This window comes from Neomonachus schauinslandi, chromosome 7, assembly GCF_002201575.2.
Source record: "Neomonachus schauinslandi chromosome 7, ASM220157v2, whole genome shotgun sequence".
NCBI lineage: Eukaryota > Metazoa > Chordata > Mammalia > Carnivora > Phocidae > Neomonachus > Neomonachus schauinslandi.
The window spans coordinates 93387789-93401079 of NC_058409.1; the positions used below are offsets into that span (position 1 = coordinate 93387789).

General features: G+C 46.7%; 1 protein-coding gene across 1 annotated transcript; it reads right to left on the reverse strand.

Moving 5' to 3' along the window:
- Window positions 1–11867: 11867 nt before the first annotated feature.
- FBLL1 (fibrillarin like 1) lies at window positions 11868–12969 on the reverse strand. Its single transcript, XM_021698127.1, has one exon. It carries the CDS (start codon window positions 12967–12969, stop codon window positions 11977–11979), a length of 993 nt encoding a protein of 330 aa, XP_021553802.1. The 3' UTR covers window positions 11868–11976.
- Between the last annotated feature and the right edge of the window lie 322 nt (window positions 12970–13291).

The window sequence follows — 13291 nt, forward strand, 5'->3', positions numbered from 1 at the left end:
TGGTAAGAAGTAAAACTTTCACTCTTTGTAGATAACATGATACTCTATATAGAAAACCCACAAAGACTTCACCAAAACAACTGCTAGAAATGATAAATGAATTCAGTAAAGTCACAGGATACAAAAATCAATGTACAGGAATCTGTTGCATTTCTATGTCAATAATGGAGCAGCAGAAAGAGAAATTAAGAAAACAATCCCATCTACAATTGTACCCAAAATAGTAAGATATCTAGGGATAAACCTAACCAAAGAGGTGAAAGATCTGTATCTGGAAACTATAAAACACTGATGAAAGAAAATGAAGACAACACAAAGAAATGGAAAGACATTCCATGCTCATGGATTGGAAGAACAAATATTGTTAAAAATGTCGGGGCACCTGAGTGGCTCAGTCGTTAAGTGTCTGCCTTCGGCTCAGGTCATGATCTCAGGGTCCTGGGATCGAGCCCCATATCGGGCTCCCTGCTCAGTGGGAAGCCTGCCGCTCCCCTTGCTTGTGTGTGCACTCTCTCTCTCTCTCTGACAAATAAATAAAATAAAATCTTTTAAAAAAATTGGGTAACTGGAGCGCCTGGGTGGCTCAGTTGGTTAAGCGTTTGCCTTCAGCTCAGGTCATAATCTCTGGGTCCTGGGATCAAGCCCCGCATTGGGCTCCCTGCTCAGGGGGAAGCCTGCTTCTCCCTCCTCCTCTCCCCCTGCTTGTGTTCCCTCTCTCACTGTGTCTCTCTCTGTCAAATAAATAAATAAAATCTTTTAAAAAAATGTCTATACTACCCAAAACAATCTACACATTTAATGTGATCTCTATCAAAATACCACCAGCATTTTTCACAGAACTAGAACAATACTAAAATTTGTATGGAGCCACAAAGGACCCCTAACTAATAGTAAAGCCATCTTGAAAAAGAAAAGCAAAGCTGGAGGCATCACAATTCCAGACTTCAAGCTATATTACAAAGCTGTAGTAATTAAAGCAGTATGGTACTGGCACAAAAACAGACACATAGATCAATGGAACAGAATAGAAAATCCAGAAATAAACCTACAATTATATGGCCAATGAATCTTTGACAAAGCAGGAAAGAATATCCAATGGGAAAAAGAATATATATATATATATTTTTTTTTTAAAGATTTTATTTATTTATTTGAGAGAGAGAGAATGAGAGACAGAGAGCATGAGAGGGAGGAGGGTCAGAGGGAGAAGCAGACTCCCCGCTGAGCTGGGAGCCCGATGCGGGACTCGATCCCGGGACTCCAGGATCATGACCCGAGCCGAAGGCAGTCGCTTAACCAACTGAGCCACCCAGGCGCCCCGGGAAAAAGAATATATCTTCAACAAATGGTGTTGGGAAATCTGGACAGCAACTTGCAAACGAATGAAACTGAACCACTTTCTTACACCATACACAAAAGTAAATTCAAAATAGATTAAAGAACTAAATGTGATACCTGAAACCATAAAAATCCTAGAAGAGAACATAGGCAGTAACCTCTTTGACATCAACCATAGCAAAATCTTTCTAGATAGGTCTCCTGAGTCGAGGGAAACAAAAGCAAAAATGAACTATTGGGACTACATCAAAATAAAAAGCTTCTGTACAACGAAGGAAATGATCAACAAAACTAAAAGCCTACTGAGGGGTGCCTGGGTGGCTCAGTTGGTTGAGCCTCCAGCTCTTGATACTGGCTCAGTCATGATCTCAGGGTTGTAGGATCAGCCCCATGTCAGGCTCTGCTCTTAGCATGGAGTCTGCTTTTCTCCCATTCCCTCTCTCTCTGCCCATCCTCCAGCTCTCTCTCTCTCTCTCTAAAAAATAAATAAATCTTAAAAAAAAAAAAAGGCAACCTACTGAATTGGAGAAGATATTTGCAAATGACATACCTGATAAAGGGTTAGTATCCAAAATATATAAATATCTTACACAACTCAACACCAAAAAGCAAATAATCCAACTTAAAAATGGGCAGAAGACATGAATAGACATTTCTCCAAAGACAGAGATGGCCAACAGACACATGAAAAGATGCTCAACATCACTCCATCATCAGGGAAATGCAAATCAAAACTACAGTGAGATACTACCTCACACCTCCCAGAATGGCTAAAATCAACAACAGAAGAAACAACACATATTGGTGAGGATGTGGAGAAAAAGGAACCTTTGTGCACTATTGGCAGGAATGCAAACTGGTGCAGCCACTGTGGAAAAGAGTATGGAGGTTCCTCAAAAAGTTAAAAATAGAATTACCTTATGATCCAGCAATCACACTACTGGGTATTTACCCAAAGAATACAAGAACACTAATTCAAAGGGATATATGCACCCCTGTGTTTTTAGCAGCGTTATTTACAAAAGCCAAGATATGGAAGCAGCCCAAGCATCCATCGATTGATGGATGAAGAAGATGTGGTCTGTGCATGCACACACACAATGGAGTATTATTCAGCCATCAAAAAGAATGAAATCTTGCCATTTGCAATGACATGGATGGAGCTAGACAGTATTATGCTAAGTGAAATAACTCAAAGACAAATGCTGTATGGTTTCACTTATACGTGGAATCTAAAAATCAAAACAAATGACTGAACAAAACAGAAATAGACTCATAAATACAGAGAACAAACTGGTAGCTGTCAGAGGGGAGGTGAATGGGAAAGCGGGCAAAATAAAAGAGGACTTAGAAGTATAAAATTCCAGGGCACCTGGGTGGCTAAGGCGGTTAAGCATCTGCCTTAGGCTCAGGTCATGATCCCAGGGTCCTGGGATCAAGCCCCACGTCAGGCTCCCTGCTCAGCAGGGAGTCTGCTTCTCCCTCTCCCTCTGTATGTGCTTGTGCTGTCTCTCTCTCGCCCTCTCACTCTCTCTCAAATAAATAAAATCTTTTTTAAAAAAGAAGTATAAAATTCCAGTTATAAAATAAATAAGTCATAGTAATGTAAAGTATGGCAGAGGGAATACAGTCAATAATATTGTAATAAATTTGTATGGTGACAAATAGTAACTACACTTATCATAGTGAGCATTTTGTTATGTAGATAGTCACTATGCTGTACACCTGAAATTAATATAATATTGTATGTCAACTATACTTCAATTTTGAGATAAATAAAATAAAAAAATGATCAGGCAAACATTAACAGAAAGCCTATGTAGTTATATTAAGGCAAGAAAATAAACGTGAAGACAAAGGCCATCATTAGGAATAAGGCCATTATAGGACCATAAAAAGTTAAAATAAGACATAATAATTTAAAATATAAATGCAAGTAATAAAATATCCACAAAAATAAAGCTAAAATTGATGAAATGTTAAGTCATGAAACTGCCATCACAGGGGGATTATTTCAACACTTCAATTATTGACAGTTCAGGTAAACAAAAAGTCAGCAAAATATAAGTTTGAACACTGCAGTCAAGCTTGACCTAAAGGTCATAACATTGAATTATCAGCCAACAGGAGGGTACACATTCTTTACAAAAATTGATCATGTGCAAGACCACAGAGTCTCAATAAATTTCAAAATATAAGACCACATTCTCTGAGCACATCACAATTAAATTACACGATAATAACAAAAGCTACATATTTGCCGATGGCTTGAGAGAAAGTGTAGAGCAGTGGTTAAAAGTGGTTAAAAGCAGCTATTCTGGAGCATAGATTTAAATCCTGCTCTGGGGGCGCCTGGGTGGCTCAGTCGTTAAGCATCTGCCTTCAGCTCAGGTCATGATCCCAGGGTCCTGGGATGGAGCACCACATCGGGCTCCCTGCTCAGCCAGGAGCCTGCTTCTCCCTCTCCCGTTCCCCCTGCTTGTGTTCCCTCTCTAGCTGTCTCTCTCTCTCTGTGTCAAATAAATAAAATCTTTAAATCAATCAATCAATCAATCAATCCTGCTCTTACAGGCACACGATATCAGGCAAATTTCTTAACTCCATGTGCCTCACCACATGCAGGATAAGGTTAATAATTCTATCTTCCTGTGGTCATCATTAATGTTGTTTAGCAGAAATTTTCAGTATTCTGCCTTTCAGACACATAGTAGGATTGCACTTCCTGGTTTCCTTGTGGTTGGGTCGGTTCATATGACTGGTTCTGGCCAACTAGTGAGTGAATTGTGATTGCAAAGGATATGCACTACTTCTCAGCTAAATCACTTAATCACCTTTTTGAGACCTTCCAGCGCCACCTTTTCCCTCTAGTGTAACAACCAGCATTATTCAAGGTAGAGATCAAGCTAACAGGGCAGACACTAAGTGACTAAAATTAACAGTGGCCCCATCTCCTCACTCACTCACCAAATAATGAAGGTGCTGCAGTGTGAGGGAGAAAATAAACTGTTCATTTAGGCACAGACTTTGAGGCTTGGCTCACAGCGTAATCCATCTGATATACCTATCCCAACTGATACAGAAGTTGGATGAGAAATGGAATGCCACTGAATACCAAAAACCTAAAATACATGGCATTGGATTAAGGGCCGGCAGCTAGGTGAGGATGGAAGGGTGGTGATTCATGTTATGAGGAAGTGAAGCTTTAGTCACCTAATAACGTGGAAGGTAGGTAATGTGCCAGTGAACTTGGGACCTTAGGAGAAGTTGAAAAAGAGTGTTAGTAGCATTATTTTGGCAGCTTTATTTCCATTTGATTATGTGCTCCAAGAAACAGGTGGGTTCAGAAGAGAATTGGACAAGGAATTCAGCCGGGAAATAACTATAATGGACCATGAGATCTTAGCCAGGTAAGGAAGGAAGTGAGAACTTGGGGACAGGAAGCAGAGAGTTGAAGGAGTGGTAAAAAGATGGTGGATCAGAGTGTTGGGGGCCTTTGGGGTTTGAATGATTGCTGGATCTACCATTCCTAAAGGCAGTGAGGTAGACAAATAAGTGGGAAGGAAGGAGGTTTGGATGAGAGAATATTAGAATCATAGGAGGAGATTAGAAAGACATGGTTCTCCATAAAAACAACTTCCGGTTTCTTCCTTAGCTCTTCTTGTCCAGCGTTTCTGGAAGCCATCCTGTGTGGCAGACATGGAACACTCTGCCACACACAATGGCTACCGCATGTAGCCAGATTTTTTTTTTTTTTACCGTAAACAACAACTTTAATAAGATTTATTTATTTATTTATTTATTTTTTTTTAACTTTAATAAGATTTAAATTCCCTAACCAGATGAGAGGCAGAACAAGAGGAACAGGGAGGAGAGGCATTTATTCTCGCCTAAGCACAGGAGGGATGGATGAACGAAACAGGAGGCAGGGAAAACTGTCTACAGGACATGTCTGAGCTAAGTCTGAGAGCATGGGGAAGGAGTAAGTCAAACAGGTGATGTGGAGAAGGAAGTACTATAGGAAGAAATAATCATGAGCAAGGCCCACGCGTCTGAAACACAAGAGGAGACAGCAATTCTGAATTACCCAAACAGAGTGATGTGAAACGAGATTGAAGAAGTAGTCAGAAGTTGGCCTTTGGATGGCTTTGAATGCCATGCTGTTTTAGTCCCTCAGGCGACTTAACAAGATGACAGAGACAGGGTAGTTTATAGACAACAGATTCCTATTTCTCCCAGTGCTAGAGGCTGGAAGTCTGAGATCAGGACACCAGCACAGTTGGGCGCTGGTGCAGGTCCTCTTCCAGCTTGCAGAATGGCAGCTTCTTGCTATGCCCTCACATGGCGGAAGGGGAGGAGATCTTTTGGGCATCTCTCTTATAAGGCACTAGTCCCATTTGACAGGGCTCTGCCCCCATGACCTAATCACTTCCTGAGTTGGTTCTGTGCCCCACTCCACCATGTGAAAACGGGGCCTGTTCTCCATCACACCACCAATTCTCCAACACCAGCTGGCTGTCCTGTAATGCAACTCAATTCTGACATGCTCCACCTGGAGAGAGCTTCTGATCCCACAGGCTGAGGGCTCAGTCCCACGAGATGCCCACCCTCCCAACTTCAGATGCCAACAACAGGCCCGGGTTATTACCTGTGCTTCTGACTGGCTATGAGTCAGAGGAGCCCCAGAATTCCTGGGTGATGTTTTCAGGCACAAGTCCTCCAGGAAGAGGCTTGGCTGGAAGCAGTAGGTGGAGAAGTGTCTAATGGACAGTGGACATGGAGCCATATTGGATGGGAGGCTGGATGGCCACCAGGGAATGGAAATGGCAAGCATGAGAAAAAAGGCAACATTTTGGGAAGAAATCTATAAATGTTTTTGCTCAAGAGACAGAAAAGCCCATTCAAAACAACTTATGTATTGAGAACTCTTAGAGTCTGATGAGGAGATAAACGTGGCAGAATCTGGCTACTGATTAAATATCGGTGTGCGGTCTCATGTCTGATCAGAGGTGATCGCAAAGGCTCCACTTGGCAGACCTGGTGTGGCGGAAGGGAGAAGGTGCCTCCCTCTGCCGGACTTGGAGCACAGCCTGCACCCTGCAGTCTCGGAAGGACTCAGGGCCCCCCACAGGTAAATTCACATTTCTACTCTGTCTCCTCCGTTTCTAGGTCTCCTTATCTGAGGCCTTGGAGGCCTCCTGCGGGCAGCTCTGGCACCTGTTGGAGGCAGCAGGGGAAAATGAAAACGCTCTTCCCCTTTCCGACTCAGAACTCAAAACTTCTCCACTCCTCGCCTTCCCGCTCACCCCCCCATTGCCCACCTCAGGGTCCATAAAACTGCTGAAGCCTTTTGTTCCAGGTGCTGGAAACAACAAGATGACCCCCACACCCCATGTAGCTCTCAGCCCCCTGACCCTCAGTCAGGGCCATTGCACCGGGGGGGGGGGGGGAAACAGGGGGAGTCGGCACTTTCTCTAGTTTTAGCCACCTGCTTATTCCATGGCAGTAATTAAAGACTTAACTCTGACACCTGGCAGCTCAGCGCTCTCCCAGCTCAGCTGAACCCCTGACAAACATGATCTGCATGCAGCTCTCAGGGGCCAAATGCCCAGAAACATTAATAACTTTGTTTTCATGCACAGACTTCACTCCTCCTCCTCTTTGGAATCTTGGGGAGTACCCTGGGCTGTCACACAGGCCCCAAGTAGCCACAGGCACCAAAGAAAAGCTCAGCTATTGTCTTCCACTTATCCAAAATACTGTACTAAATCTGCCTTTCCCAATCAATGACAAGAGTGGTATGAGATTGTAAATAGTGGGTGTCAGTCCTGGGTGCACATTAGAATCACCTGCGGGATGGATGAAAAACATTGAAGCCACGTCTTTCCCTAGAGCATCTGATTTTCATTTCATTAACTTAAAGAGGCAACACAATCCTGCTCTTCCACTTTCTATTTTTTTAAAGATTTATTTGAGAGTGGAGGGGAGGGGAAGAGGGAGAGAATCCTCAAGCAGACCCCCCTCGCCGAGCGCAGAGCCCCATATGGGCTCCATCTCACAACCCATGAGATAATGACCGGAGCTGAAAGAGTGGGACACTCAACTGACTGAGTCACCCAGGTGACCCTGTTCTCCCACTTTCTAACTAAGCCACATTGGGTGATTCATATGACTTTCCGAGGCCTCAGTTTCCTTATCTATGATGTGGGGGTGATAACACTTGCCTCCCAGGGGGTGGTTAAGTTAAGCAAGGTGTCTGGAAGCCTAGTAAATGCTGTCTCAATTGGAATGTGAATCAAGAGCCTTCGGAAGAGGGATTTCCTGTGAGCCCAAAGGCCTGGAAGACTATTTGGAAGAGTTGGATTTGCCTCCTTAAGAAGGAATGTTGACACTTGGGTGGGTAGAGAGGCGAAGGGACCACTCTAAGACATAAGCAATCAGGACCCCTGCCCTGGGCCCTGACTTTACAGGACTTTGCCCAGGCTTTCCTCTGTCTGCACCTTGCCCCCCAGGGCAAGGAGGCCATAAGGAACGAGTGCCATCCCCCGCCCCAAGAGCCCATGTTCCCATCTTCTAGTTCATAGGTCACGCACCAGAAACCAGCCTGAGCAGCCTGGGTCTGCTTCTTTTGTATTCACCAATCCAGTCCTCCTGAGAGGGGACCACACTTCCAGTTTGCCACTCTAGCCCCAGGGGGTGCCTTAAAGGAGGCTATTTATTAAAAGGCATGGGGACAGACCCTGGACTTGAAGGCTGGAATTCTACAGACATGTGCATGAGGCCTTTCAGGGTGTAGGCAGACCGGGGGTGGGAAGGGGCAGGGGCAGGCCACAGGCCAGGGGCTTGCATGCGTTCTCTTGCTCCAGACCACACAAATGTTAGAAGTAGCTCTAACACCAGTGTTCATTTTATAGCACTCCATTAAACTGAACATTTACGTTTTAGTATTTTTCTGGTATGTTTGTTCTCATTATTGAATTTAAAATATTTTAAAAAATCAGGGGCACCTGGGTGGCTCAGTCGGTTAAGCGTCTGCCTTCAGCGCAGGTCATGATCCCAGGACCCTGGGATCCTGCTCCCTGCTCGATCGCACTGGGCTCCCTGCACGGCGGGCAGTCTGCTTCTCCCTCTCCCTCTGTCTGCTGCTCCCCCTGCTTGTGCTCTCTCTCTCTGTGTCAAATAAATAAATAAAATCTTAAAAAAAAAAAAATCAAACGGTGCTTAGCTCCCAGCCTGAGACCTCATAAGTGCTTGAAAAATATGAGTGACACAGAACCCAAACATACTCACCACAGCTCAGATGAGCATCTCGCTTCGTAGCTGGATCGCAGCTAGGAAGGAGACTGCCAATTTCTTCCAGTTTAAACCAGTCCCTTTTGGATAAAGGTCCATTCTCTTGGGTCTTCTCCCTCCCTAGTCGTCTCCCTGCATCCCTAGAGGCCTCTGGGCAGGAGGAGGCTAACAGACATTACAGTGATGGTGAGGGTAGGTGAGATTGGATCTGTGTGTTCTCCACCGCCCCTCCCCACCCCCGCTTCTGCTGACTTGCTCTGGCACAGAGTTCACCACTCCTGATTTTTGAGTATCAGCCTCTTACCTCCCTGCACCTGCTGCAGAGGTGCCTACAGCTGGTCACACACTGACGCTTGGGCCAGGCTCCACTGTGGCTCTTGTCAGGCTGCTGATTCTCTGAAACTCAGCAGCAACTTCCATCCACCTTTCAGCTTGAACATCAGGCCCCTCTGAAAGCCCTGCTAAGTTACCCCAACTCCAGCGTAACCCCAGGCCTTCATGCTACTCCTGAATTCTCAGCTACCTTGTCATCTTATATGGACAATGAGAGGAAAAATGGGAGGGAGAAACAGTACACAGAGCTCGGTAGAGGTATTTCACATTGCACGTTGGTTTCCTCAGTCAGTTCTCACAAGCCAGTAAGACAGGCATTTTAGCTGAAGTTTCCTGTCCCACCCTAGTGTTATAGGCTGAACCTGTTCCCCCCCAAAGTCAAGTGTTGAAGCCCTAACCCTCAGTGTGACTGTATTTAGAGATGGGGCCTTTAAGAGGTAGTTAAAGTTAAATGAGGTCATAAAGGTGAGGCCCTAATTTGATAGGACTGGTGTCCTATAAGAAGAGGAAGAGATACCAAAGCTAGCTCTCTCTATCGCCTCCACCCCCACCAAACACAAAGAGGAAAAGGCCATGTAAGGACACAGGGAGAAGGCAGCCATCAACAAGCAAAGGAGAGAGGCTTCACCAGAAACCAATCCTGCTGGCACCTTGACCCTGGACTTCCTTCCAGCCACCAGAACTGTGAGAAAGTATCTATTGCTTAAGCAACCCAGACTGTGGTATTTTGTGATGATGGCCCAAGCAGCCTAAGACACCTAGAAATCACAATGTAATACCTTCTAGGAACCCAAGCATTCTTGGCTCTGAGCATGTCAGGTGCCCCGGGTCACTACGGCTTACTTCCTGGGCCTCGCTGCCCACTGGTTACAGTCCCATGCTTTTCCCTGCCTTTATTCTCCAATCAGATTCCAGCTTCCTTCCTTTATTCCCTCAGTCTTATTCCCATATTTCTTTTGGTACTTACCGTGTTGTTCATTGGCCCAGGAACCCATCCACTACTCAGAGATACTCTTTAGGAGGTTGTTTTGCGTCATTTCTCCATTAATGTTCCCACTTCAAGCAGCTTCAGACATGGACTATAAATTGTCCCTGTGGGCATATGTGGGAGTTCTCATGCCAAGGAAGGAGACGGGGTTTTCCCTGTAAAGAACCAAGTGCTCCTTTTTGAGGCTGAGCTGACTCTGAGAAGGGCTGGATCCTGTCACATTCTGGAAGTTTCCTGGGAGTCCATCCCCAGCCTCAGGGATTCATCCCAGCATCAAGTTAATAAGCCTAGGATTGAAGAAAGGGTTTTCAAAGCAAAGGAGCCAGTATAGACCTCCATGGAAGGGCCACAGATTTTGAAGTCAGATTCCTGTGGGTTTGACTTCTGGCTGTGAACCCTACTGGAGGATCATAAGCAAGTTATTAACATCTTCCTGAACTGCAGTTTTCTCATCTGTTAAATGGAAATAATGAACCTTGCTTTGCAGGATTGTAATGAAGATTTCACATTCTTTTTGGAAATGGCTGGTTGGGGTTTTTATAGGCATTTATTCCATTCACCCTATTCTTCCTGAGTCCGTCTGGCCAACAAACCTGAGCGGTAGTTCTCACCTTGCATATAGCGTTTGTGTGGTGTGGTGGCGAGTGAGGGGAGGGGTGGAGGGATAGATGCCTCTTAAAAAATCTGATTTATTGTATTTTGTTCAGGAAATATCCTCTCAGAAAATGCAGACTAACTGCAATATCAACCCCAGCACATCTTTAGGAAGGCAGAACCATTCTCCAAATAATGCATTAGGGAGCAATCATCCCCAGACTCAATATCAATGACCTTGGCAATGGGGATTTTTTTTTTTTTTTTTTAATGTGTGAGTGAATGAATAAATGTCTTCTTAAAGGCCTGGTTTTGGAACATTCCCAGCTCCCCTGGGATTGCTTACTCTCCCACTCCCTTTGGGCTGGTTTAGAGAGTCAGAATTGAATGTAATGAGTCCAGCAACTCAGGGTCTGCAGGAAATGCCCTTCAGAAACAGATACTTTCTGAAGTCATTTTTCTGGTTGTTTCTCACACACTTGGTGATACCATCTTGGGTATGTTATGCCTGGCAGTGGGGACACGTTGCAAAGTACACCTGCATCCTACCCCCCTGCCTTATTTTGTTATTTTGAAATCTAAGGGCAGCACAGGGAGGTGAAAGAACACAATGAAACCACAGAACTCTGTTTTGTGTGTGTCTACACGTGGGGACTTGCAGTCTGTCCAATGTGGGCCATGTAGGGGAGAGGTATGATTCCACTGGTGTAGAGGAAATAGCTGTGGATTTAGAGCCCAAAAGATTGGGATTTAAATTCTGTCTCCTAACTGGTTATGCAAACTTGGGCAACCAGTTTACCTTCAGAAGCCCTGTTGCTTTGCATGTAAAAGGGAAATGGTTAACAAAGCCATTCCAGCGGGTGTGGTGAATAAGTACTAGGGGATGCAAAAGGGCTTAGATGAAGAATAAAGTATTAAATATATATATTTACCAGAACTCGGGCTTAGAGTCAGACAGATCGGGTGTGTTACACTACACTATTGTCAATACCCAGTGCCACTCCCTGGAGTCAGGCTCGGTCATGTGACTTAGCCAATGTAAACCCAAGTGCTCCCTCAATTCCAAGGGGGACTTTTCAGGCTCATTAGCAATGCCCCAGCTCTCTTCCCCCTGCCCCTGTGATGAGAAAGCTTGTGTGAGGAGGAGCCCTGGGACATTAGGGCCCTAAGTCATTAGAGTAAGCACAACTCCCATGCTGTTCCTTGATGGGTTCCTATCACCAGCTGTTTTAGCTCTTTTAGGGATTTGAAGATTTGGAGATTTAGGGATTGACTGTTATTGCAGGAAAACTGGCCTCACTAATACACCTGGGTACTGTTTCTTTATGCCATTTAATAGACAAAAGAAAAACAACACACAAAGAAAACACATACACAGTTATACTGAACACAGCACAGATTGGGGAGAGCCCAGGGACAGCCCTTGCTGGGTGCTACTTGCCGCCGCTCTTGGGAAGGGGCCGGTAGACCCCCACGACCACAGCGTGGTCCCGCTCATAGGGCTCCAGGGTCAGTTGCTCTTGAGGCTTTAAGTTCTCCTGCTGCAACTTCCTCACCTCAGAAGCAAACACTGCCTCAGCAGATGCAGTGGAGTCGATGCAGTTGGCCTTGATGGAAATGAGAAAGTGGCCCCCGTTGCGCAGGAAGGTGTGGGCATTCAGAGCTACTATCCGGGACTGGTCAGGCTGGGCCACATCCGCAAAGATCACATCCACCATCCCTATAAGCATGCGGTACTTGAGCGGGTGCCGGGCATCTTCGAGAACCGGGATGATGTTGGTTCGCTTCTTGGCCACGTTAACCAGATCACGGCCAGCGCGGTGGGAGAATTCAACTGCGTAGACCAGGCCGTCCGGGCCGATGATGTCGGAGACATGAGAGACAGTGGTCCCTGAGGCAGCGCCCAGGTACAGCACTTTGGACTTGGGCTTGATGTGGATCTGGTCGACCCCGCCCAGGATGGCCGCTGCCAGCTTGGAGCGGAAGGGGTTCCATGTGCGGTACTCTTGTTTCACACCGCCCTCGGTCACAGTGACCCGCCGCTCGCCATACACCGAGTGGCCTGGCACCATATTCAGCGTTACCAGCGCGTCTTCCGCTCCACGGTAGATGAAGACACCCTCATGCCTGTGTGGCTCCACCGACACAGCATTGGCGCCCTTCCTGCGGCGGTTTTTGTTTTTGCCCACACCGCCGCGCCGCTGCCCGCTGCCACCACGGTCCCTACTGTCCCCCCCTCCGCGCCCCCGGCCCCGGCCGCCGCCGAAGCCACGCGCCCGCGCCCCAAAGCCGCCCTTGCCCCCAGGGCCGCCATCGCCTCCTCCTCCCTTGCCTCCGCCCCCCCGCCCCCCGCCCCACCCGCCGCCCCAGCTGCCACCCCCACGGCCACCCGACCCACCCCCGCGAGAGCTTGAGGCAGACTTCATGGCGCGCCCTGGGCACCCGGGTGGGTGGCTAGCGGTGATTGTAAAGGTGTCGCAGATAACTGGTGGCGGCTGTCAGGGGTTACTAGTGGCTTGGAGTTGTCAGGAGTCACAGGTGGTTCTGGATGGCAGTCCTGGCGTGGAACAATGGCGACAGCGGATGCTGCTGGCCTGGCCAGCCACAGCAGGAGACCGGGACAAGGTGTGCGGCGGTCGGGAACAGCTTTACCGCAGTGCCCGCAGCCCTGGAGCCGCCCTTTGACGCAGAGACCGGCGTGATTACATCATACCCGCTTCGGGACCCTGCAGCTCCGGAAGCCCCCCT